General features: G+C 42.9%; 1 protein-coding gene and 1 long non-coding RNA gene across 3 annotated transcripts in view; one reads left to right on the top strand and one right to left on the bottom strand.

Annotated features, from left to right (window-relative positions):
• The window catches only part of LOC310769035 (phospholipase A2 inhibitor and Ly6/PLAUR domain-containing protein-like), a 45137-nt gene extending 19489 nt beyond the window's left edge, over nucleotides 1-25648 (bottom strand). Inside the window, exons 1-3 of one of the 2 annotated variants that reach the window (XM_083628090.1) lie at nucleotides 25546-25648; nucleotides 6714-6836; nucleotides 171-323 (exon numbers count right to left, since the gene is read on the bottom strand). In XM_083628090.1, coding sequence (XP_083484216.1) covers nucleotides 171-323; nucleotides 6714-6836; nucleotides 25546-25597 — 328 coding nt within the window. In that variant the 5' untranslated portion in view covers nucleotides 25598-25648. Of the gene's footprint in view, nucleotides 1-170; nucleotides 324-6713; nucleotides 6837-8175; nucleotides 8260-25545 lie in introns of those variants that run through there. The other variant, XM_083628089.1, reaches the window with a different exon arrangement.
• Nucleotides 1-26959, top strand: part of LOC310769234 — a 130988-nt gene that overhangs the window by 92705 nt on the left and 11324 nt on the right. The window lies entirely within an intron of this gene.

The raw sequence follows: 26959 nt of genomic DNA, 5'->3' as shown, positions 1-26959 counted from the left end.
TCTTTCCTAGTGTCACCCTCAGGCACCTCCTGGAGTGACCGGCTGCCACCACTCCTCCTTGTCTAGCCAGTCCCTGACATCAGGATACTGCCAAAAACTTGTTTGTCTTTCTTTGACCTCTCTCATTACTTGAGTTTTGTGAGACCAGCTTTCCTGATGATGATACTTACTTTCAGTAGGTCCGCTGTTGCACATATCTGTCTTGCAGCAGGAGATCTTGCTGTGGATGTACATTGATGAGGTTATGGAGGCACTGGCATAGTCTGCATCACACAACTCTGTATCGATGCAGGACTTGAGAACCATATTTGACCCCAAAAGTGCTATAAAAGAAGGAATTGGAAAAGGAAATAACTAGACCTGGAGATAGGGCTGGCCCACCCATGAGGAAAGGGTTGATGGTCATCTTATGTGGCAGGATCCAGAGGGGCAGGGGATCTGACTACCAAGAAAAGCATTGCCTGATGCTGCTGCCTTGGGTATGAGGGGCAGACCGTGATGACAGCTTCACTCAGCAGTAAATCGGTGGTGGATACCCCGCCTATCCTGAGTACTTCTGCCTCCAGCACCCAGCACACTGAGTCTCTCATACCGGCAGTCCATGTCCCTGTTGTTCGTGGCAGGGACCTTGGAGCTCCTTCCTTTCTCTTTTTTAATATAATGTTTATTAAAATTTCTTTTTTCCTTTATAACAACCAAATAAAATTTCTTCATCACATATATCTTTGCTCAAATTGAGCTTTGACTTCCTCCTGTCCCCCTCCCTGACTTCCATATGCAATCACTTTTATCTTCACATCTCTAAATCACCCTACTTAACTTATCTCCATACTTAAAAGACTTTCTTCTAATATTTAGAAACAGGTATCAAATCATAACCTGTCCTTTTCAAACAGTTCGTTGTGCTGGTTTCGGATTCCCCCCATCAGTCTCGCCAGCTCGGCATATTCAATCATCTTTGTCTGTCATTCTTCCAACGTTGGAAGTTCCTGCTGCTTCCATTTCTGGGCTAAAAGTATCCTTTCTGCCGTGGTAGCATACATAAATATATTTATGTCTTTTTTGGGGGAATTTCTTCACCTATTATCCCTAATAAAAAAGCCTTGGTTTTTTTTACTAAAAGTATTTTATATATCATATCCCAGTAGACTTTAATCTTAGGACACGTCCACCACATTTGAAAGAAATTCCCTTCCTAAGGCTTTCTGGGAGATGATCTATAATGAAATGAAGAAGGTATTTAAATATACCTTTTTGAAGAAACCAGAGGCTTTTCTCCTGGGCATGGTCGGCCAATTCGTGCTAAAGAAGGACAGAGCTTTCTTTATGTACGCTACAGCAGCAGCAAGAATACTCATCGCAAAGTATTGGAAGACACAAGATTTACCCACCAAGGAAGAATGGCAGATGAAGGTGATGGATTACATGGAATTGGCGGAAATCACTGGCAGAATCCGAGACCAGGGAGAAGAATCGGTAGAAGAAGGTTGGAAGAAGTTTAAAGACTATCTACAGAAACACTGCAAAATTAAGGAATGTTAGAAGGATGCTGGAATGAAGTTATGTGGTTTTAGCAATAATGTTATAAAGGAGTATGTAAAAATGGGTTGTCAACAGGTGAGAATGTAAAGTCACAACATATTAAGATAAATGATTAAGATAAAAACAAAGATGGAAAGGATTTGCTGAATTAACTAATTGAACTAGAATACAAAAAAGGGAGGTGTGAGGAAGTCAAGGAAACAAGTAAATGAAAGATAAGCTATGGAAAAATTGATTTGTTTTTAATTTTTAATTTTTCAGTTTTTTAATTTTTTTTCTTATGTTTGTAATTTCTTGAAATGTTAATAAATATTATTATAAAAAAAGAAAGAAATTCCCTTCCTTCTCCTTACATTTCCAACATACCTTATCTTGAGTTCTATGCATTTTAGCAAATACCACCTCGGAGCTCCTTTCTGAGGCTCCCTCTGCCTCGCTGGTGTCCGTGCAGGCACACTGCCTCTTTCCTTGTGGGGTGGTCATTCGCAAAGCGCAGGCTGCAAAGCCACCCTAATTATCCCTTGCAGGGCTGCCTGCACTGCCTGGCTGCCTTTGACTGGCAGAGTGGGCTCCGTCTTTCCTCCTGTGCTGAAAAAGGCAGCCAGGTGGCAGCCAAGGTTGTCTCCGCCCGGAGCCTGCACTCCACTGTTGACTCACGCAAGGTGGGGGCTCCTTCAAACTTCTCCATTGAGAGGTGGGCAGCCGTGCCCCCTCAACAGGAAAGGGTGACATGGCTCGCAGTTCCCCTGCTTAGCAGCTGAGATACCACTCCTACTTGTGTGCAAGCAGGAGTAGGGCTGGGGCTCTTGCAGCTGGGGAGGGGGAGCACTTTAACTGAGTCCCCGCCCCACGACTTGCTCATGTGAGTCAGTGGCAGGTTGCGGTTTCCGCAGAACTGCTTGGCTGAGGCGAGGGCAGCGGTGTGCTCTTAACCCAAGCAGTTTAAGGAGGGAGGGAGGGAGGAACAAGCTGTATAAGCCTTGTCCATGCAGCTTTTTTCTCCCAGTGCAGGTATGAAGGACAGACCACAATGATGATTTCACTCAGCGATATATCTTTAATTAAACTGCCACCCCTCCTGAGTCCCTCTGACTCCAGCTCCAGGCTGCAACTTGTTCAGTTTTTCCTCAGCGTGCTGGGTGCTGGAGCCAGAGGGACTCAGGATAGGTGAGGTTTCCCCCACCGATTTACTGCTGAGTGAAGCTGTCATCACGGTCTGCCCCTCCTGGGGCGATATGTCAATAAATCACCCAGACCTGACTTCCGGGTTGGCGCCTCTGGCAATGGCGGAGCTCCTCCGATCAGGAGGAACTTGCTCTGTGGAAAGCAGGGTCTGACCGCCACAGCGAAGGCGGAGACCCACTGAAATCACAAGCGGGAGAAGCTTGTGAACTTGGGATTCGGCTGGCACCTTCTGCGCCTCCCCTACTCGCGTGGAAACCCTGTTTTGGGGATCCGGAGCAACGTGGGGTTAGTGGCGCGGTGCTTCGAATTGACTGCTTCTTTCACGGAGTGAAGCCGCATTGCTGTTGCCGGAGAGCGCTGACTTTTTCCTGTGGACAATTGGATTTTAAACAACTACCCGTGAGTAGAACGGAAAATTGGATCTTTAAATACCTTAATTTGGCACCGAAACGGGAAGGTCTTAAACAGGAAGTCCGCCTTCCTCTTTTGTAAATAGATTGAAGCAAAGACGCTACAAGCTAAAGCCTTTGAAAGCTTTTGGCAAAGGATTAAATTTCCATCGGTTAAAACTACAAAACCCCCCTTGGAAGCAGGAGAAGAGGGGGAAAATTTTGGACTTAGCGAGCCTGCAGGAGAGCGTGAAAAACCAAATTACCACTGCTCTGAATCTGGAAAAGGGCTGCCAGAAAGAGTGAAGTTTTGGGAGAGTTCATTGACTGAGAACAGAACGTTTTTGACAGCTAGTTAAATAAGATAAAGATACTGTTTCCATTGTCCTCTTCTGTGTTTAAAAAGGAGGAAAAGTAACTGAAAATTGAAACTATCTTTATGGCTTGAGTTGTGTTTGAAAGGATTGATACAAGTGGAGACTGTTTCCCTCTAGAGGGAGCTTTTGAAACTGTTACAGGAGTGTAACTGGTGGAATCGCCAGCTGCAAGATAAGAAATTGTGAGAACCAGAGATTGACCTTGGACCATTTAAAATGTTGACAGGAGAAGCCATTGTGATGGTATTATGTAAGATAAGCTATTCACTGGAACAGCTTCATAAGAAGACGGATGACATGTCTTTTAAAATTGACAACTTGGAACAAAAAGTGACTAATTGGAGACAAAAAGTGAGCACCAATACAGAAATAATTCAGGACTTGGTACAGGAATCTACTTTGGCAGGACAAATTGTGGAGGAGAAAGAGAAAGCTGTGGTTGTTGAACCTAAAGTAATACATGCGGGATCCTCAGTCTTACAGAAGCAAATTGAGGACTATAAGTTGAGGCCTTCTATGATTGAATCTAGAAAAAGCCAGATTTTGAGGATCAGATCCCGGCTTGGACAGAAGAAGGAAAGTTGGAAAGATCCCTCTATGCAGGGATTAACTGACTTTTGGGACATGGACTTGGGTCTGGAGGAGATTGGAGTTCTGGGGGCCTTTGGATTTGGAGGAATTTTGAAACCTGTCATGAAACACCTTATAGACCTTAGTTTCAACTATGGAAATCTGGCTGACCTGTCCAGAAGGAATAAAAGCATTGTTAGGTTGGAGTCTTCTCGAGATCTGCTCTTTGGCATTAAAGAATATGAAGAAGACCTGCAGAAGGGACCTGGAAAAGAGTTAAGAGCCTCGGACATAAGATCTCCAGGTTGATGGACTATATGGAATTGATGGAAAGGACTGGCAGAATCCGAAACCAGGGAGAGGAGATGATGGAAGAAGATTGGAAAATTTAAAGTTTATATATAGAAATACTGTAAATTAATGTGTGATAGAAAAATGGTGGAAAGAAATTTTATGGCCTTAGCAGAAATGTTATAAGGAGTTAAGCATATATAAGCATTTTAGTTTTAATGAAAAATAAGGTTAAAAAATATGTTAAGATATTTATAATATGATAGAAAATAGAGAAAGATGGAAAGGACTTGCTGAAACAATTAATAGAAGTGGAATACAAAAAGGGAGGTGAGAGGAAGTCGAGGAAACAAGGGAATGAAAGATAGAGTATGGAAAAGGTGTGATGTATGTTTTTAAATGGTTTTTGTTTTGTTTTGTTTAGGGTTAGGGTGGGTTAGGGTTTTGTTTAGCTTAGTTTAATGTGTTTAGTTTAATGTGTTTAGGTTGTGTTTTGTATTGTTTATTTATTATATTGTATTGTTTCTTTTTTTGTTTTTTCTCTTTTGTTTTTTTCCCCCTTTTCTTTTCCTTTTCTGTAATCTTTAAAAGTAATAAATATTATTTTTTAAAAAATAATAAATCGCCCAGACCTAATCTTCAGTCACCCTTTCTTCCCGGTCTGCGGGGTGGGGAACATTTCATGGTTTGACTCAGGTATCCAATTGTCTTGAGCAGGCCCTGCTTGGAGTGGAAAGAGAGTTCTCCAGTTTTATCTATTTGTTGAATGTAAGTCAGGAATGGAGTACCTTTGGCTGTCCAGAGGTTTCTACCACCCTTCTCCTTATTGAGTGGGATCAGTTCAGGAGGCTTCATGGTAAGCAATTAATGAATGAAATACATTTTGTGGCTGCCAAAGTGGATGACAGAGTGGATAAAAATCAATTTAAAAAAATCAAAATAATCAGATTTAAATCAGATTTTTTAAATTTAAATTGGTTTTTTAAAAAATGCTTTTGGAGGATCCCCCTCCCCAAAGATAGTTTTCTATTTAAGTTACATCAGAGTCCAAAGACTATCCTCATCAGGAAATAAGGATTTGTTTTAAGCTTTTCATGTGTGCTATAACTCCCTCTAAGGTTTTACTAAAAAAATCGTTTAAACACATCCGTTAACAAACATGGATACATATGCTATAATGTTATTGTTTTAGTTAAATAAATTATTTAAATTGTTATTAATGAAATGATTATTTTTACTCCTTCCAATAAAATACAGCAGAAAAGAAGTCCAAATATAAACAGTTAATTTATTAAACCTCACAAAAATTTCATAATTATTTGTCAATGTTTTTCTAATAGTATAACCAAATCAGTTATTATCAGTAATTTTTGATATAAATTTAAAAACTACTCTGAAAATTTATTATTCCAAAAATGAAACCTTCATCTAGTTGTAAATATTAAGATTATACCAGCAAGAATGAGTCTTTATGTAAAAAAAAGTTTTAAATCAAGTTTTACTGACTAGAGATTTAAATTGTGATTTAAAGCAAATCCTCCCTGTAAGTGGACCAATGAGAGTCGATGCTGGAGCTCATAAAGGGAGCATGTACCACAGACAATTAGGAAGGGGCAATATGTCACTATCAGTTTCTCTTGGTTTCTTATTTGAAGTTCATTTCTCCACATTTTCATATCAGTTTCCAACTCCCCCCCCCCATCAACATTTAGTCTGAATGTTATTTTCACTCTTAGGCCCTATCTGCAGGGTCATAATGATTTAAGCAGTTATGGTTTCCCCCGTGGGGGTGGGGGGATGTTTGTTGACCATCTTGGCTGTGAATCCTGGCAGACTAGCTCTCTACCTTGCAGGTCATTTTTCACTCGGCCTGGGAGATGGGAACCTGATAGACTGACTCCAACTACAAAAGCTGAGGCTGCTGAACGGACACTTGGGTTGGGGTATTGTTTGGCTTGTTTTGTTGCTGTTACTGATATCCATCTTTTCTATCTTTATTTTTAGCTCTTCTTATGAATTAGGTGACTGTTGATTGACTTGGTTTAGGTTCTTATATGCACACTTTACCCTAGTATGTGCATTTGTCTACTGATTACATGGCCGGACAACTGAATTGCAAAAATGGGAGAAGGGCAGATTCTGAAGGATGGCTTTGTTTAGCTCTGCCAGTTGAGTAAACGCACCTTTAAATATGAACTGACTTGAATTTCTTCCTTGCTCCTACAGGCAATACAGAGGCTAGAATACTACTTTATTAAAAGTCATGTTCCATGGCTTGTGGCTAAGATATGGCCTTCGAAAGTGAGTCTGGGGGTTTACGTTTTGGTGATCAAAGAGGTTGAAAGTTCTTCTCACTTACACAGTTTGCCAACTCCAAGGGCAGACATGCAGGACTGGTCACTGGACTTGTCACACTCCTCAGTGGTGGCATTTTTGCAATCTTTTCCTTGATTGAAACAAGACTCACATGTCAGAGATGCCACTGCAGACAGGGGAAAAATGGGTTTAGAAAACTTTAGTAACTGTGTAGGAAGAATAGGTCTGCATCAAGGTACATGAACACAACACTTTCTGCTACAAACTCCATCTTACAAGGGTCAGCAAGGGCCACCGACTTGGATAGCTTCAAAAGCGAACTAGATAAATACATGGTTACCATACTCAATTGATATATTTTTTCTGCAACATTGGAAGCACTATTTGAATACTAGTTTCTGGAAACTAGTATATATTCCTTCTGTAGTTCTTAAACTCTGTGAATGGGGGTGGGCCTTGCATAGACCAGAGAATGATTGTCCAAGATGGCTCCTGCAGTCTGACGGAGAGGACCAGTAGGGAAGGTGTGAGGAAACCTTTAACCCTCCCGAAGTTGTTGTACTACAACTCCCATCAGCACCAGCAAACATGACAGACTCTGGTAAGCACATCTGGTACCCCTGGAACCTGACTCCACTGAGAGATTGGGGTGGTGTGTAATACCAGCAAACTAAAAGATTGCATGGGGTGGGGGCAGGGTAATTCTGCTCCGAAATATGAGAAAATTTGTGCCTATACATTGTCTCCTATCCTATCATAAGTTTCTGCAAATGTAAGCAACTTACTCTTTGCTTTAAATCAGGCATGGCCAAAGTCCATTTCAGGGGCCCACTGGTCAGTTTAATCCGGCCCCTGTGGCAGTTTATTTTCCTGGGGTAAAATCCTGAAAAAACCTCAACAACTTCAGTCCTAAAAAATGCTCAACAACTTTGGTTGGCCCTTTGGTCAGCTGCCACGGCTTTTCTCTTCATCAGATCTGGCTCTCTTTGAAAAAGGTTTTGACACCCCTGCTTTAAATTTAAGCTAGGATTCTGGTTTATTGAAGAGTGAACTAGTGCCTCATTTGCTCCCCCAATGTACTTGGGGATTCCACACCTCTGTATGCATTTGGTAAAATAAAGATTTAATATTGAGAACAAAGTTTCAGGAGGAAGGGGCAGAATTTGAGTGGACGATGAGGTAAGCAAACAGGAAAGAAGTTCAAGAAACATACTCTTTGTTGTAGATGAAACCTAGGATTCTGGTTTACCCAAGAGTGGGCGACTGCCCCCATTGCTCCCCCAATGGACTTGGGGATACTGCACCTCTCAGTATGTATTTGGTTAAATAAAAACAAATATAAATATTGGGAACAAACTATCCTGATTGAAGATCCCTTGTAGCTTGACCATATGTTTTATTCCTCTCCCTTTCAAAGGAACCACAAGTCCTTCTTCCTTTCTTCTCCTGCTTTAATTCCTTCCTGGAAACATGATGAACAGCACAGCAGCTGTGGTTCTGCTCACCTGGATTCAGAAGGGTCAAGAGGAGGCAGGAGATCAGGAGTGTCTTCATCATTCTTGAGAGCTGAAGAGCCAAGGATGAGTTCGAGAACAATCAAGGAACTAAAGCTTAGTTGGAGGAAATTGTAGAGGATTGCAAGGAGCACTTTGCCAGCACCCAGGAACAATGGGTTCAGGACAGTGTCACAAATTTTTAGAATTCTAATCATGCTATACTATAATGTAAAGCACAGTGTTGAAAACTAATTAAATCTCTTCCCCCTTCCCAGAAATCCAAGGACACGTTCCTCCTAATCTGTTCCAGCCTCAATTTCTCAACCCTGGATGTGGGGAAACGAGTCCCATCAGGTTACAGCACTGAAATTGGATTTCTGGAAGCCAAGGCATTTTCTCCTTCAGCATGAACTTTTTTGAAAGGGGGACAAATATCTGTCCACAGTTTCCCTTGTGGTACAGTAATAAAATGCACGGTGACTCGGATCCCCTCACTCCCATTGAATGCAGTTGCATTTGGGGTAAATCAATCTCTTCCCCCTTCCAACAGCTCCAAGGACATGTCCCCCCTTTAACCTGTGGCACCCTCAGTTTCACCACCCAGGAAGTGAAGCCCCATCAGGTGACACCAGAACTCAAAGCTCAGCAGTGAAATTGGATTAGATTTCCAGAAGTCCAGGCAATTTTGCCAAATATCTCTGATAGTCAGAATCACAAACTTATTAATTTTTGGTAAGGGGAGACAAGTGTCTGTCCAGTTTCCTTTGTTGTACAGTAATAAAATGCACAGTGACTCATGATCTAGATTTCCTCTGTCCCATTAAATGCACTTGTTTGGGGTACAGAATTGGTCCACTTGCTCTTTAAAATAAATTGGTTGGAGTTAAGAGAGTCCCATGGACTGCAAAAAGATCAAACCTATCCATTCTGAAGAAATCAGCCCTGAGTTCTCACTGGAAGGACAGATCGTGAAGCTGAGGCTCCAATACTTTGGCCACCTCATGAGAAGAGAAGACTCCCTGGAAAAGACCCTGATGCTGGAAAAGATTTAGGGCACAAGGAGAAGGGGACGACAGAGGACGAGATGGTTGGACAGTGTTCTCGAAGCTACCAGCATGAGTTTGACCAAACTGTGGGAGGCAGTGGATGACAGGAGTACCTGGGGTGCTCTGGTCCAGGGGGTCACAAAGAGTCAGACACGACTAAACAACAACAGAGTTAAGAGCAGGTGGGGGGGGATTGCAGGTCTGTGTCCAGAGGAGATTGCAGATTTAAGGGACTATCTTTTACTGGGGTTGGATATACGCAAGCACAGCTCCACGTCCTTTGCTTTGGTTTCTCTTGTGATGCTGATGAAACTCAAAGACATCGTGAATGATGTGGATTTGGCATTTGGACAATGAGAGATGGAGAGTGGCAGCACCACAGATGTCCTGGGAGAGTTTTCTTGCTGCAATGTTAGTATTATGTATGTATTTGTGTAATATATAATGTTGCTATATAATTTACTGTCAGCTTAGATTCTTCACATTGTTTCTTCTAAGAGGAATGGGACTCCCAGATGTTGATAATCACAATGGAGAGGGTGGGGAGAGTGACATTGGGCTCATGTCATCTTCCTTCACCATCTTGTTCTTCATTTTATAAGAGTTAATTTTTATAAGGTGATGTATCGATGTTATTTAACTCTAAAGAGCTTAGATTGAATATATAAGAATGTACCAAAAAAATGTTGGAAATTTAAAAATTGCAAGGGGTCATTCTGTCACATGTGGTAGACCTGTAGGGAGACTAAGGTATTTTGGGGCATGAAATATAATGGGGGGGGCGGAATCAAACTGACTTTTCCAAGAGTCCAGAACCCTTCTGGCAGGTGATATTGGTCAGCAAAATTCCAAACTCTGTTTATACATATATGCAGCTGTATTCATGTATGCAGGTACAGTGGCAAAGGATCTTTATGCTCAGAGATGGAAAATTGTGAGAATACCCTGAAAGGAAGAATGAATGGTGAAAGCCTTAGAATTGTATTTTAATATTCTGCTGGAAGCCACCCAGAGTGGCTGGGGAAACACAGCCAAATGGACGGGGTATAAATAATATATTTATTATTAAATTATTATTATTATTATTATATGCAGAGATGGCAAAGGTAAAGCAGGAGAGACTGCTAAAACGGAGGCCCTTCCCCACATAATGCATTGGATCTGAGGGGCAAGCAGAGGGCAAGGCCTCCCTGGGAGGCATGGAGGGGGAGTGCAAGGAGTCTAGATTTCCCTTCTCCCCCAAAAATCTTTTATGTTTGTGTCTAGTCTTGCCACTTTCAAAAAATCATTTATTGGTGCATTCTTTTCTTTTTGTAAATGTACCAAACATGAAATAAAATAAAACTGGGATTATGGGGTATTCTCAGGTCAGTGGAGGATATACATGCTGTGTCCTGTTCGTGATGTGGCTGTGGAACTTCCCATTCTTCTGATAGAAAATGTTGTGGGGGGGTCATGTGGGGACCAAAATGGGGTGTTTGTCAGTTGTGTGGAGTGAGAAATGTCCATGTTTTCATCTGAGGAATTTTGGAGGGTGTGCAGTGGCTCTTGAACATCAATATGAAGCTGTTGGGAAGAGTCAATTGGAGTTTTGGAGTGAAACTCTGGATTGGTGCCTGGATGCCAACAAACTGAGCTCGAACCTTGAAAAACTGGAGGCCTTATGAATGAGTGATTTCTGGGTCTTGAAGATAGGTCAATTGCTTGGCAGCCTGGACACAGGGGTTCATGCACTGGTAACTTCAAGACTTGATTATGGCAGTATGCAGTGGGGCTGTCTTTGTATCAGGTCCAGAAGCTGCAGCTAGTGCAGAACACAACAGCCAGAGTGCTCATAGCAGCAGGCTACTGGCCATGTGTCCGTCTGTTGCTGAGACAGTGGCACTTGTTGCCAATTTTCTTCCAGGTCACATTCAAGGTGCTTATGTTTATTTCCACAGATACCTGAGCAATGTGAGCCAAAGGTGCCTTGAGGAATGCACAAACCCTTATGCTACACCTCAAGCAGTGAGATCCTTTGAGTGGGGCAATTCTTGTAGCTCCCTACACACCTGAGGTTTAGTCAGCCTTCAATTCACAGGAAGCCTTTAGTGCAATAGGAGAGAGAAAAGCTGTTATTCCTTTCTCACAGTACTAGAATTTGTGGGCAGCCAATGGCAGTGAATGTTGGAAGATCTGAGAAAGATGGAAGAAAGTGCTGCTTGAAATAGCACATAGTTAAACTCTAGAATTTGCACTCAGGAAGTAAAGATGGGCAGCAACGTGGATGTGTTTGATTGAGGATTAGAAGAAAATAATGGAGGATAAGGCTAACAATGGTTACTAACCAAGTTGGACATGTTCTTCCTCAAGTGTTGGAGACGGTATTCCTCTGAATGTCAGGAATCACAAGTGCGGGGGGGGGGGGGAATGTCTGGTGTTGCTGTCCAGTCCTGCTTTGAGGCTTTGCACAGGCATCTTGCTGGCCATTTCGACAACAGGGTTCTGGAACAGCTGGACTGGTTCAGCAGGCTGATGCAAGCAGTGCCAGTTGAAGCTTGTGGAAAATCTAACATTAGCACAAATCTTGATTGCCTCAAAGTGGAAAGGGATGCTTTGGTGGGGGTTACGGAGCATGGCTGCTGTGGTGAAACTGGATGCACTACCCCTGACAACAAGGGAGCACAGAGTGGACACAATTAAATTTGACATGGAGGGCTGGCCAGGGATTTCAAACCTGAAATCTAGCTCCCATCTCCAAGCACTATTATTTCCCCCAACAAAAGTTGCATTTGGATAAATGACACAACACACATTATTTGCCATATATATTTATTTTAGACATGATTCAATGACTTCATTTGTACATGAAAGTCAAATACAGCCTGTCTTTGAGGAGGAGCTTCTAGACTTCTAGAAAGAAAGCCTGGGTGTCCTCAGGCTGAGACCACGCCTGCTTCAACCACTAGGCCACCAATTTCCATAAATGGTGGGCTTTTCTGGGCGGTGGAGGTTTGCCTTCCCTCAGCTACAGCTCATTGGCATCGTCGTCCATTGCTTCAGTGCACTCTGCTTGAGTGACCTCAACTCCTAATGATTCAAGACCAGTCTCCATCATCCCCTCACCGTAGTCACACATACTAGCTGTTGCACAGCCTCGGACAGCACCCATCATGGTGCTTCCCCCTGTTGGGAAAAAAAACATACATATGCTGTTGGGGAAAAAAAACATACATACCCTCTCCCTCAAACAGAACGGTGGGGAACTTTTTTCAGACCAAGAGCCTTTTTCCAGTCTGGGTGACCTTCTGGGAGGTCCACATGCCAATGGAAACATATGTAAAATTCACCTTTACACGGCAGGCTATTTTCTAGATACATACAAACCCCCCTCTTTGTCCTCCGTCCAGGTAACCAAGAGTCCAGGGGCAACAATCCAGCCAGGCCAAAGCATACAGGTAGGGTATGAAGTGGGGCTTGCGAAGGGTGTGGCTTAGGGATAGGAGGTGTGGCTAAGGAGGATCCGAAGGGCCAGAGAGAGAGAGTCCTAGAGCCTTTGACCCCTGGGCCTGTGGGTCTCCATCCTGCCCCCCCAATGTAAAGTGCCATTTTAAGATGTATTTTTATTTAACAAAATCTATAAATCGCTTGATTGCTGTAAAACCTGCTAGGGGTTTACAAGAAATACTTACATTAGCAATAAAAGCAATTAAAACCATTAAAACATTTAAAACTCAATCGAATGAACAGCAAAAGGGAATAGAGCATGTCCCTATCTGAGTAGGCTTTTAAGGTATTTCTGGGGGGAAATGGAATAAACTGGCACAGGGTTCCAGACAAGAACTGCAAAAATCACTAGCCCCTTCCCTGTATTCTCCTCCCCCCACCTCCCTGTGCACACGTCCCTCCTCCTTGGGCTCCTGCCCATCCCAGACACACTGTGAGGGCAACGTGGGTCTCCTAATAACTTTCAGCATGCTTAATAAACAAAGTATCCCAGCGTCTTTTAGCAGAAGCCATGACTGCCCAAAGAAGCATGATACTTCCGTAAAGATGGGGCCCTAGCTGCACTCCATTATACAAGACTCACCAAACTTCATGCGACCCCCAGCGTAGAAGCATTGATCCTCCTCATTTCTGCAGCTAATGGTCTTCCAGCCCTCACACTTGTCTGATAAGGTGGAGAAGCAACTCGGGCACTTCAGCCCATTGGGCTCCCTCGTCTCATACTCAGGCACTGGAAAACAATCACCACACTACACCAACATTGCATTTAGTCAATGTATTGCTTTTGCATATGCAAACCACAACTTGCTATATTTGATGGGTGGGAATTGTACTCCTCCTTCAAAGAGTGATGCCTACCACCTTCTAGCACTTCTGCAAGTGGAGTGCTTCAGCCATGCTCCATTCATCCAGGGCTACATTAATGCATGGCGCAAGAGATTTCTGACTGGGGCCACTTTCACAGCATACATTTCAAGCACAGGGATACCACTTTAAGCAATTGGCAGCCACAGATGCACACAAATGATGATAAAATTCTACAAAATGGCCCTCTTCCCGAGAGGGGGAAAGAGAAAGAAAGCTCTTAATAGATTTATCCTTAAAAAATCACTTCTGGGAAAACATCTGCTTAGTTTTGGTAAAATAATGATTTCACCTAAGAAAAAATGGTAGCTAATAAGAACTATTGTGTGGGGTTTGTTTGTTAATCCAAAGCTCTGTCAGGGGAATAGGAGTTTCCCAATTAACTCTCAGCACCCTTAAGAAACTACCACTCCCAGAATTCTTGGTCCTAGTGTTGTTATATCGTTTACAAGAAAAGCTTACACTAGGGTGTTGGGAATTCTAAGGTGAACCACAAAATGGTGCCTCCTCCCACCAAGAAGGGAGGGGTGAGTGAAGGTTTACATGAGGAACAAGGGAATGTGAACATCTACATCAGAAACAAGGGTGGGAGGAGACCAGAGTTCAAATCTGTACTTGAGCCATGACACTTTCTGGGTGACCTGGGGCCAGACACTGCCGCTTAGCCTGACTTATTTTACACGGGTGTTTGAGGCTAAAATGGAGAGCAGGAGAGCCAGACATGCCACCTCAAGCTCTTTTGACAAAAGAGTAGGGTTGTAAATATCAGAAGCTGCTGCAGGAGAGGGACTGTGAGTAACATCACACAAGGAATGTTTCTAGGACTAAGGTAAAACTGTGAAGCTCCCTTGTAATTTTTGCTCATGAATGCTGCGTGCTGTTCAAGTAATCTTGTTCTTGATACATGGTTTTTGGTTTTGTTCTATGTGCAGTTTTTCTTTTACTATGCTATGTTATTAAATAATGCAGATATCCTCTTAGAAAGCACTGTTCTGTTGGCGAAGGCAGGAGCCCACGTTGCAGATGTTTGTAGAAGGCCTGGCCAATCCAGAGGTATCATACTGCCTTATAACTCACTGGATCATCACCTTGTTGTGGTGAGTGGGCTTCCACATTCCTATGACCCGTGTGAGCGAAGCCATCAGGAATCCTGTACTCCTAACAGGGTCACCCAAGGCGGTAAGGTCAAAGGGAAGGAGCTAGACAAAGAATGATCCAAAAAGTCCTGAACGGCAGAACAGGTGGATGATAACAAGTGGTATGTTACAACGGCTGTGAAGGTAGATAAGGGCTGCAGCAGATAGGAATCTACCGGTTCATTGTGACTACTCATGCCATCGGAACAGAGCCCTACTGCGAAGATTGTGCCTTGGTCAGCATGCACTGATCTACACACATAAAACAAATTCACGTACTGGTGTCTTCCAAAAACCCATTCCTAACTCAAACCCCAAAAGTCCTCTGGCGATCGGCAAATGGTAATGGGGGCAGGATCATGAAATCTGGAAGCCCCTAGTCATGAACCAGCACATGGGCGGTAGATACATATTTAGTCACTCTGACCCAAGGAATGAGGCAGTTGAGCAGCTCGGCAGCTGTATCCATGACTGAGCAGCCCATTTTAGGATCCACTCTGCTCACCCTGGAAAGGGGGAGGGGCTAGAAAAGGTGCCCTAAACATAGTCTGCCTCCCTTTTCCCCTGACTTGATGACCGCACACAGTGGGGTCACCACCTAGCGGTTGTAAAACACAATTGAATTTTGGAACATGGAATATACAGACTTTGTCAGATAACACAGATAGCGAGCGCTCTGAATGCAGAACTGCCATCATTTCAAGAGAGCTGCAATGTTTTAACATCAATATTGCAGCGCTTCAAGAGACTCAAAGAGCAGGCGAGGGACAACTGAAGGAAGAAAAAGGAGACTACACTTTCTTCTGGAAAGGTCTATCTGAACAAGAACTTCGGGTACATGGGGTATGCTTTGCTATAAAAAATGATCTTGTGAAGCTCCCGTCAGAAGTCCCTACTGGCATTAACGAGTGACTCTTAACCCTTCGAATAAAGCACACCAAAAACCAACAGGCTACTCTTATAAGTTCTTATGCACCAACACTGATGCCGATGAAGACATTAAAGAATTTTTTTACTCTCAGCTGGATACCGCTCTATCAGAGATGCCTACGGAAGATAAACTCATCCTCCTGAGTGATTTTAATGCAGGAGTTGGGTGAGATTTCGATTGGTGGCCTGGGACTATTGGGAAAGAATGAATTGGCAACAGCAACCAGAACTGAATCTTACTTTTGACGATATGTGCAGCGCACAACCTTGTTACTACCAACACACTCTTTTGACAGAAAAATAAACTTAAAACTCCCTGGAGGCATCCTCAGTCAAACCACTGGCACCTCTTAGACCAGGGGTCAGCAACCTTTTTCAGCCATGGGTTGGTCCACCATCCCTCAGACCATGTGGTGGGCCAGACTATATTTTGGAAAAAAATATGACCGAATTCCTATGCCCCACAAATAACCAAGAGATGCACTGTAAATAAATGCATACATTCTGCTCATGTCAAAACACCAGGCAGGCCACACAAATAACCCAGAGATGCATTTTAAATAAAAGGACACATTCTACTCATGTAAAAACATGCTGGTTTCTGGACCGTCCACGGGCCGGATTGAGAAGGTGATTGGGCCACATCCGCCCCATGGTCCTTAGGTTGCCTGCCGCTGTCTTAGACTATGTTATTGTCTGTGCTAAAGATCGCCGTGATCTGCTCCTTACCAGAGCTATGACGAGTGCCGACGACTGCTGGACAGATCACTGACTAATACGCTCCACAGTGGCTATCAATATTATACCTTAACGCAGGCTTCAAGGAAGGAAAACAAGGCGCAAAATGAACACCCAAGGCCTTCAAGATCCCGTTAAGTGGGATTGCTTCCAAATGACTCTTAAGGGCCATCTGCTTTCAGAATTCCCTGATAACATCGAGGAACACTGGACCAAGCTAAAAACATCCATTATTGCAGCCTGCTACGGGCCAATAAATCATGGCATATGCCCCCTACGCTCAGCAGATAGTATCACATGTCTAAAAGATAAAGAAGCTATTGCACTGTGCTGGAAAGAACATTACCAACATCTCCTTAACCACAACTCCCCCTTAACTGCTGAGGTCCTCTCACGAATTCTTACACAACAACTTCACAAGCTCATCAAAAAAATCTGGGAGAAGAGATCCCAGCAGACTTAAGGATGCCAAAATTATCATTTATTTTTTTTAAAAAGGTGACAGAACTGATTGCGGAAACTATTGAGGCATCTCTCTATTAGCTGCAGGTGGCAAAATTCTTGCAAGGATCTTAGCAAACCATCTCTTAACAATATCCGAGGTGACCCTTCCTGAATCCCAAAATGGTTTTGGGGGACAGTGGACATGATTTTCACCACTCAACAGCTTCAAGAAAAATGCAGAGATCAAAACCAACCCCCGTATATGTCGTTTTTTGACCTAAGGCTTTTGACACTGTAAATCGTAATGGACTGTCCTTCTGAGAATTGGCTGCCCAGATAAATTTGTAAACATCATCCGACTCTTCCATGATAATATGACAGCAACAATCGCAGATAACAACGGCTTTCAAAGTGAACCATTCACAGTGGGATCAGGGATTAAACAGGGTTGTGTTATTGCCCCAACTCTAGTCATTATTTTCATTGCCATGATCCTACACTTTGTCAAAGGGAAACTCCCCACCGGAGTAGAAATCATATATTTAACAGATGGAAAGTTCTTCAATTTGAGCAGGCTGAAAGCAAAGAGTAAGGTTACAGTAACTTTCATCATAGAGCTTCAGTATGCTAATGACAACTTAGCGTGTGCACGTTCACAAGATGACCTCCAAACCATCCTAAATATCTTCTCACAAGCTTACGAAAAGTTTGGCCTGTCGCTCATCATCCAAAACAAAAAACAAAAAACAACAACCCAAAGTACTGCACCAACAAGTACAAAATAACCCCTCTGCAGCTCCACAAATCCAACTCAATGGTGTAACGTTGGAAAATGTCAATCACTTCTCCTACCTAGGCAGTTATCTTTCCACAAGGGCTAACACTTATGCCGAAATCCAGCATCCCTGAGCTCTGTGAGTGCAGCTTCCTGTTGATTGAAGTGCGGAGTGTTTGAGGACCAGGACATTCACAGGGAAACCAACATGCTTGTTTACAAAGCTATTGTACTACCAAACTTACTGTATGCTTGTGAAACATGCACCACTTATAAACACCATCTCCAACCCCTCGAAAGATTTCATCAACGGTGTCTCTGAAAATTTTTACACATCACTTGGGAAGACAGGCGAACTAATATCAGTGTACTGGAAGAAGCAAATATCACCAGTGTTGAAGCAATGATTCTTCAACATCATCTTCGTTGGACTGGTCATGTTGTGCAGATGCCTGATGATCGTCTCCCAAAGTAACTACTCTATTCTGAACTTAAAAATGGAAAGCATAATGCTGGTGGTCAACAAAAGAGGTTTAAAGACTGTCTCAAGGCAAATCTTTAAAAATGAAGTATAAACACCGACAACTGGGAAACACTGGCCTGCGAGTGCTTCAGTTGGAGAACAGCCTTTACCAAAGGTGTCATGGGCTTTGAAGACACTCGAACTCAGGATGTAAGGGAGAAACGTGCTAAGAGGAAGGCATGCTTGGCAAATCCACACCATGATCAACTCCCACCCAGAAACCAATGTCCCCACTGTGGAAGGACGTGTGGTTCCAGAATTGGCCTCCACAGTCACTTATGGTCTCATTGTTAAAACCGTGTTTATGAAAGACAATCTTACTTGGCTACGAGTGATCGCCAAAGAAGAAGAAGAATGATACTGCTTTACCAGTCACATTGCCTGGTGTGCTGTTATTCCTATCTTCCTCTGCACCTGAGGGTCTCAGTATGCAATTCATGGTAGCTCACTAAGCCAGGCTCCAGCTCAGCGCAGCTTCCAGCTTTGGGGTTCTTGGTTCAAATCCCAACCCCAGCTTCTGTCTCTAGTTTGAAAAGGATGGTGATACAGGCCTGTGTCAGCAGCTGGTGTACGCCAGGAGCCTAGCTGGGGCTTAAAGATGGAACCTTCATATTAATTGTTTCAGTGAGGGCCACATTTCCTTCAGGGCAAGATGCTCAGGGCCACATGCCAGTGGCAGGGCCTGTTGCGAAAGTGAGTGGAGCAGCAAATGTATTTTTTTTTACTTTTTATTTTTTACACCACCTGCTTGTTCTTCCCTTTGTCTATACAGTGGTACCTCTGGTTACATACTTAATTCGTTCCGGAGGCCCGTTCTTAACCTGAAACTGTTCTTAACCTGAAGCACCACTTTAGCTAATGGGGCCTCCTGCTGCTGCCGTGCTGCCGGAGCACGATTTCTGTTCTCATCCTGAAGCAAAGTTCTTAAACTGAAGCACTATTTCTGGGTTAGCGGAGTGTGTAACCTGAAGCGTATGTAACCTGAAGGGTAAGTAACCCGAGGTGCCACTGTATAGTGTTTCTCTATAATATGTAATTAAGCATCACTGGAGTCCATTGCATCTAATAGATCTTTATTAGCATTTGCTTTAACCTGAAGATATCAATTCCCTGAATGCAAACCTCAAAGAAATCAGTTCCCTCCCACACAAGGACAGATGCCTCTCCTGCTAAAAATATCTCTACAAATGCAAATGCATCAAAGAAAGTGGGTTGGTCTAGGTTTGGGGGCTAGAACTCAGGGAAACCAATGAGCCAGTGAGGTGTAGTGGTTAGAGGGTTGGACTAGAATCTAGGAGACCAGGGTTCAAATTCCACTGTAGCCATGACACTTGCTGAGTGGCCTGGGGCCGGAACCATCTCTCAGCGTAACCTATTTCACTGGATATTTTGAGGCTAAAATGGTGAGCGGGAGCTCAAGCTTTTTGGAGGAAAGCATAGGATGTAAATACCAGAAGCTGCTGTAGGAGAGGAACTGTGAGTAACATTATGGGAGGGGTGTTTCTAGGACTAAGGTAAAACTGTGATGCTTCCTTGTAATTTTTGCTAATAGATGCTGCATGTTGTTCAAGTAATCTTCTTATCGATATTTTGGGTTTTGTGGGAGACGAAAGATGAAGAGGTAAAATCAGTTATGATTAAATGGGCACAAGATGTAGGTCACAACATTATGATGGAGGATTGGGTTAAATTATGGAAAACTGACTTAAAATACTTCCCTATTGAAGGAGAATTACATGAAGATGATGTACAGGTGGTACACAACACCAGTGCAGATAGGGAAAATGTACAAAACTAGTTCAAACATATGTTGGAAGTGTAAGGAAAAGGAGGGAACATTTTATCATATGTGGTGGGATTGTAAAGTAATTAAAAATTTTTGGGAAATGAACTGAAGAAAAGAACATTTGTTAAAAAACCCGAGGCATTTTTGTTGGGGATTGTAGGGAAAGACCTGCCAAAAAAGTTGAAAAACATCTTCATGTACGCGACAACGGCCGCGAGAGTTATGGTAGCACAAGGATGGAAGACTGAAGAAATCCCAACTAAAGAATCATGGCAAGAAAAATTGATGGATTATGCAGAACTGGCAAAATTGACTCATAAGCTACGGGACAAAGATAACTGTGACTTTAAGGATGAATGGGAACCTTTCACAAAGTATTTGAAGACGCAACAAAGCGAACTGGACTCCTTGGCAGGTTTTGAATAAACATTCACAATTATTTTTTTTACTGATAATAATTAGCTAAACAGTTGGAGGATCTATACAACTCTGTAACATGCAGAAAATAGCATTATTGGAGAAACCAAAGACTGGAACTGAGGGAAGTCGGGGGGTGGGGTGGGGGAATGGGTTTTGTGGGGGAGGGGGGGAGGAAAAATGGGGGGGGAATAAGGATATGTTTTTGGAAAATATGTTTTGTTATAACTTTGAATTTTAAAAAAATTAAAAAAGATATTTTGGGTTTTGTTGTATTATTTCCCACCACCCCCATACTATGGCTCCAACGCTTCCCCGCTGGTTCCCTCTGTCAATGGTTCCTCCCTGTCCCACCAGTCTGAATCAGGTTTAAAATCTTCTTTCCTAGGGTCACCCTCAGGCACCTCCTGGAGTGACTGGCTGCCACTACTCCTCCTTGTCTAGCCAGTCCCTGACATCAGGATACTGCCCAAAACTTGTTTGTCTTTCTTTGACCTCTCTCATTACTTGAGTTTTGTGAGACCATATTTCCTGATGATGATACTTACTTTCGGGAGGTCCGCTGTTGCACATATCTGTCTTGCAGCAGGAGATCTTGCTCTGGATGTACATTGATGACATTATGGAGGCACTGGAATAGTCTGCATCACACAACTCTGTATCGATGCAGGACTTGAGAACCATTGCTGACCCCAAATGTGCTATAAAAGAAAGAATTGGAAAAGGAAATAACTAGACCTGGAGATAGGACTGGTCCACCCATGAGGCAAGGATTGACGATCACCTTATGTGGCAGGATCCAGAGGGGCAGGGGATCTGACCACCAAGAAAAGCATCGCCTGATGCTGCTGCCTTTGAAGCTGTGGTGTGATCCTTGGAGGCAAAATCTGCCACCTCCTCGTTAGTTCCTCTCCCCCAGCTGAGCCACCCCATGTCCCTGTTGTTCGTGGCAGGGACCTTGGAGCTCCTTCCTTTTTCTTTTTTAATATAATGTTTATTAAAATTTCTTTTTTCCTTTATAACAACCAAATAAAATTTCCTCATCACATATATCTTTGCTCAAATCGAGCTTTGACTTCCTCCTGTCCCCCTCCCTGACTTCCATATGCAATCACTTTTATCTTCACATCTCTAAATCACCCTACTTACCTTATCTCCATACTTAAAAGACTTACTTCTAATATTTATAAACAGGTATCAAATCATAACCTGTCCTTTTCAAACAGTTCGTTGCACTGGTTTCGGATTCCCCCCGTCAGTCTCGCCAGCTCGGCGTATTCAATCATCTTTGTCTGGCATTCTTCCAACGTTGGAAGTTCCAGCTGCTTCCATTTCTGGGCTAAAAGTATCCTTTCTGCTGTGGTAGCATACATAAATATATTTATGTATTTTTGGGGGGAATTTCTTCACCTATTATCCGTAATAAAAAAGCCTCTGGTTTTTTACTAAAAGTATTTTATATATCATACGCCAGTAGACTTTAATCTTAGGACACGTCCTCCACATTTGAAAGAAATTCTCTTCCTTCTCCTTACATTTCCAACATACTTTATCTTGAGTTCTATGCATTTTAGCAAATACCACCTCGGAGCTCCTTTCTAATGCTCCCTCCACCTCTCTGGTGCCCGTGCAGGCACACTGCCTCTTTCCTTGTGGGGTGGTCATTTGCAAAGCGCAGGCTGCAAAGCCACCCTAATTATCCCTTGCAGGGCTGCCTGCACTGCCTGGCTGCCTTTGACTGGCAGAGTGGGCTCCGTCTTTCCTCCTGTGCTGAAAAAGGAAGCCAGGTGGCAGCCAAGGCTGTCTCTGGCCGGAGTCTGCACTCCACCCAGGCTCTTGCAGCTGGGGAGGGGGAGCACCTGAGCCCCTGCCCCACTACTGGCTCATTTGGGGTTTCTGCAGAACTGCTTGGCTGAGGCAAGGGCAGCAATGTGCTCTTAACCCAAGCAGTTTAAGGAGGGAGGGAGGAATAACCTTTCTAAGCCTTGTCATGCAGCTTGTTTCTCCCACTGCCGGTATGAGAGACTCAGTGTGCTGGGTGCTGGAGCCAGAGGGACTCGGGATAGGCAGGGTTTCCCCCACCGATTTACTGCTGAGTGAAGCCGTCATCACGGTCTGCCCCTCATACCGATCCTGGGGCGATATATCAATAAATCGCCCAGGCCTAATCTTCAGTCACCCTTTCTTCCAGGTCTGCGGGGTGGGGAACATTTCATGGTTTGCCTCAGGTATCCAATTGTGTTGAGCAGGCCCTGCTTGGAGCAAAAAGAGATTTCTCCAGTTTTATCTATTTGTTGAATGTGAGTCAGGAATGGAGAACCTTTGGCTGTCCAGGGGTTTCTACCACCCTTCTCCTTATTGAGTGAGACCAGTTCAGGAGGTTTCATGGGAAGGAATTCATCAATGAAATAAGTTTTGTGGCTGACGAGAGTGGATATAAATAAATTTTAAATATCAAAATAATCAGATTTTTAAATTTAAATCAGAATTTTTTTATTTAAATCAGATTTTTAAAATCTAAATTGGTTTTTAAAAAATGCTTTTGGAGGATCCCCCCCCCCAAGATAGTTTTCTATTTAAGTTACATTATAGTCCAAAGACTATCCTCATCAGGAAATAAGGATTTGTTTTAAGCTTTTCATGTGTGCTATAACTCCCTCTAAGGTTTTTCTAAAAAAATCATTTAATCACATCAGTTAACAAACATGGATACATATGCTATAATGTTATTGTTTTAGTTAAATAAATTGTTTAAATTGTTATTAATGAAATGATTATTTTTCTCCTTCCAATAAACTATAGCAGAAAAGAAGTCCAAATATATACAGTTAATTTAATAAACCTCATTTTTTATATAATTATCTGTCAATGTTTTTCTAATAGTATAACCAAATCAGTCTTTCTGTAAAAAAATGTTTTAAATCAAGTTTTACTGACTAGTGATTTAAATCGTGACTGAAACCAAATCCACCCTGTAACTGGACCAATGAGAGTCGATGCTGGAGCTCATAAAGGGAGCATGTACCACAGGCAATTAGGAAGGGGCAATATGTCAGTGTCAGTTTCTCTTGGTTTCTTATTTGAAGTTCATTTCTCCACATTTTCATATCAGTTTCCAACTCCCCCCCCCCATCAACATTTAGTGTGAATGTTATTTTCACTCTTAGGCCCTATCTGCAGGGTCATACTGATTTAAGCAGTCATGGTTTCCCCCTTGGGGGGGGGGGCAGGATGTTTGTTGACTATATTGGCTGTGAATCCTGGCAGACTAGCTCTCTCCCTTGCAAGTCATTTTTCACTTGGCCTGGGAGATGGGAAACTGACAGACTAACGCCAACTACAAAAGCTGAGGCTGCTGAACGGAAACTTGGGTTGGGGTATTGTTTGGCTTCTATTGTTGCTGTTACTGACTATTGTTTGGCTTCTTTTCTATCTTTATTTTTAGCTCTTCTTATGTATTATATATTATGTATTAGGTGACTGTTGCTTCATTTGTTGTAGGTTCCTATATGCACACTTTACCCTAGTATTTACATTTGCATATTGATTACATGGCTGGACAGCTGAATTGCAAAAATGGGAGAAGGGCAGATTCTGAAGGATGGCTTTGTTTCGCTCTGCCAATTGAGTAAACACACCTTTAAATATTAACTGACTTGAATTTCTTCCCTGCTCCTACAGGCAATGCAGAACCGAGAACACTACTTTATGAAAAGTCATGTTCCGTGGCTTGTGGCTAAGATATGGCCTTAGAAAGTGAGTCTGGGGTTTTACGTTTTGGTGATCAAAGAGGTTGAAAGTTCTTCTCACTTACATACTTTGCCAACTGCAAGGGCAGACATGCAGGACTGATCACTGGACTCGTCACACTCCTCAATGGTGGCATTTTTGCAATCTTTTCCTTCATTCCAACAAGACTCACATGTCAGAGATGCCACTGCAGGCAGGGGAAAATGGGTTTAGAAAACTTTAGTAACTGTGTAGGAAGAATAGGTCTGCGTCAAGGTACATGAACACAACACTTTCTGCTACAAACTCCATCTTACGAGAGCCAGTAAAGACCACCGATTTAGATAGCTTCAAAAGCGGACTAGATAAATACATGTTTACCATCCTCAATTGATATATTTTTTCTGCAACATTGGAGGCACTATTTGAATACTAGTTTCTGCAAACTAGTATATATTCCTTCTGTAGTTCTTAAACTCTGTGAATGGGGGTGGGCCTTGCATAGACCAGAGAATGATTGTCCAAGATGGCTCCTGCAGTCTGAGGGATAGGACGAGTAGAGAAGGTGTGGGGTAACCTTTAACCCTCCCGAAGTTGTTGTACTACAACTCCCATCAGCACCAGCAAACATGACTCTGGTAAGCACATCTGGTACCCCTGGAACCTGACTCCACTCAGAGATTGGGGTGGTGGGTAACGCCAGCAAACTAAAAGATTTCATGGGGGGCGCAGGATAATTCCGCTCCGAAATATGAGAAGAATTGTGCCTATAGATTGTGTGCTATCCTATCATAAGTTTCTACAAATGTAAGCAACTTACTCTTTGCTTTAAATCAGGCATGGCCAAAGTCCATTTCAGGGGCCCACTGGTCAGTTTAATCCGGCCCCTGTGGCAGTTTATTTTCCAGGGGTATAATCCTGAAAAAACCTCAACAACTTCAGTCCTAAAAAATGCTCAACAACTTTGGTTGGCCCTTTGGTCAGCTGCCACGGCTTTTCTCTTCATCAGATCTGGCTCTCTTTGAAAAAGGTTTGGACACCACTGCTTTAAATTTAAGCTAGGATTCTGGTTTATTGAAGAGTGAACTACTGCCTCTTTTGCTCCCCCAATGTACTTGGGGATGCCAGGAAGAAGGGGCAGAATTTGAGTGGACGATGAGGTAAGCAAACAGGAAAGAAGTTCAAGAAACATACTCTTTGTTGTAGATCAAACCTAGGATTCTGGTTTATCCAAGAGTGGGCAACTGCCCCCATTGCTCCCCCAATGGACTTGGGGATACTGCACCTCTCAGTGTGTATTTGGTTAAAAAAAACAAATATAAACATTGGGAAGAAACTATCTATGATTGAGGATCCCTTGTAGCTTGACCATATGCTTTATTCCTCTCCCTTTCAAAGGAACCACAAGTCCTTGTTCCTTTCTTCTCCTGCTTTAATGGCTGACCCCCCACTTAGTTCCTTCCTGGAAACAGGATGAACAGCCCAGCAGCTGTGGTTTTGCTCACCTGGATTCAGAAGGGTCAAGAGGAGGCAGGAGATCAGGAGTGTCTTCATCATTCTAGAGAGCTGAAGAGCCACGAAGGAGTTTGAGAACAGCAGTGGGCCAAGCAAGGAACTGATGCAAGACAAGGCTCAATTTGAGGGATTTATAGAAGATTGCAAGAATCACTTTGACAGCACCCTGGAACAATGGGTTCAGGACAGTGTCACAAATTTTTGGAATTCTAATCATGCTATACCATAATGTAAAGCACAATGTTGAAAACCAATTGAATCTCTTCCCCCTTCCAATAACTCCAAGGACACGTCCCTCCTAATCTGTGCCAGTGTCAATTTCACCATCCTGGATGTGGGGAAACGAGTCCCATCAGGTTACAGCACTGAAATTGGATTAGGTTTCTGGGAGCCAAGGCTTCCAAGCCAATGTCTGTCCACAGTTTCCCTTGTGGTACAGTAATAAAATGCACAGTGACCCGGATCCCCTCACTCTCATTAAATTCAGTTGCATTTGGGGTAAATCAATCTCTCCCCCTTTCCCAGAGCTCCAAGGGCATTTCCCCCCTTTAACCTGTGGCACCCACAATTTCACCACCCAGGAAGTGAAGCCCCATCAGGTCACACCAGAATTCAAACCTCAGCAGTGAAATTGGATTAGATTTCCAGAAGTCCAGGCAATTTTGCCAGATTTCTCTGATAGTCAGAATCACGAATTTATTTATTTTTGGTAAGGGGAGGCAAGTGTCTGTCCAGTTTCCTTTGTTGTTCAGTAATAAAATGCACAGTGACTCAAAGTCTAGATTTCCTCTGTCCCATTAAATGCACTTGTTTGGGGTACAGAATTGGTCAACTTGCTCTTTAAAATAAGTTGGTTAGAGTTAAGAGAATCCCTCAAAATTGGAAACAAAATTGTTAGATCCCAAAATTAAGAATTTGTCAAGAATGTATAACTTGCTGTTGAAATGGAACACTTAGGATGAAACGGTGAAATCTGCTATGATTAAATGGGCACAAGATGTTGGACACAACATTATGATGGCTGACTGGGAACAGTTATGGACCACAGGCATGAAGTTTACGGCATGTAATGCCTTAAGAGAGAATTTAATGAAAATGATTTACAGGTGGTACATGACACCAGTCAAGCTCGCAAAAATTTATAACTTACCTGACAATAAATGTTGGAAATGTAATGAGACTGAAGGTACATTCTTTCACCTTTGGTGGATGTGCCCAAGGATTAAGACATTCTGGGAGATGATTTATAACAAAATGAAAAAGGTATTTAAATATACCTTCCTGAAGAAACCAGAGGCCTTTCTCCTGGGCTTGATCGGCCAATTGGTGCCAAAGAAGGATAGAACTTTCTTTATGTATGCTACAACAGCAGCAAGAATATTCATCGCAAAGTATTGGAAGACA

The sequence above is a fragment of the Podarcis filfolensis genome, assembly GCF_964270895.1.
Source record: "Podarcis filfolensis genome assembly, chromosome: 8".
In the NCBI taxonomy this organism is placed as follows: domain Eukaryota; kingdom Metazoa; phylum Chordata; class Lepidosauria; order Squamata; family Lacertidae; genus Podarcis; species Podarcis filfolensis.
This window is presented reverse-complemented; position numbering and strand designations above follow the sequence as displayed.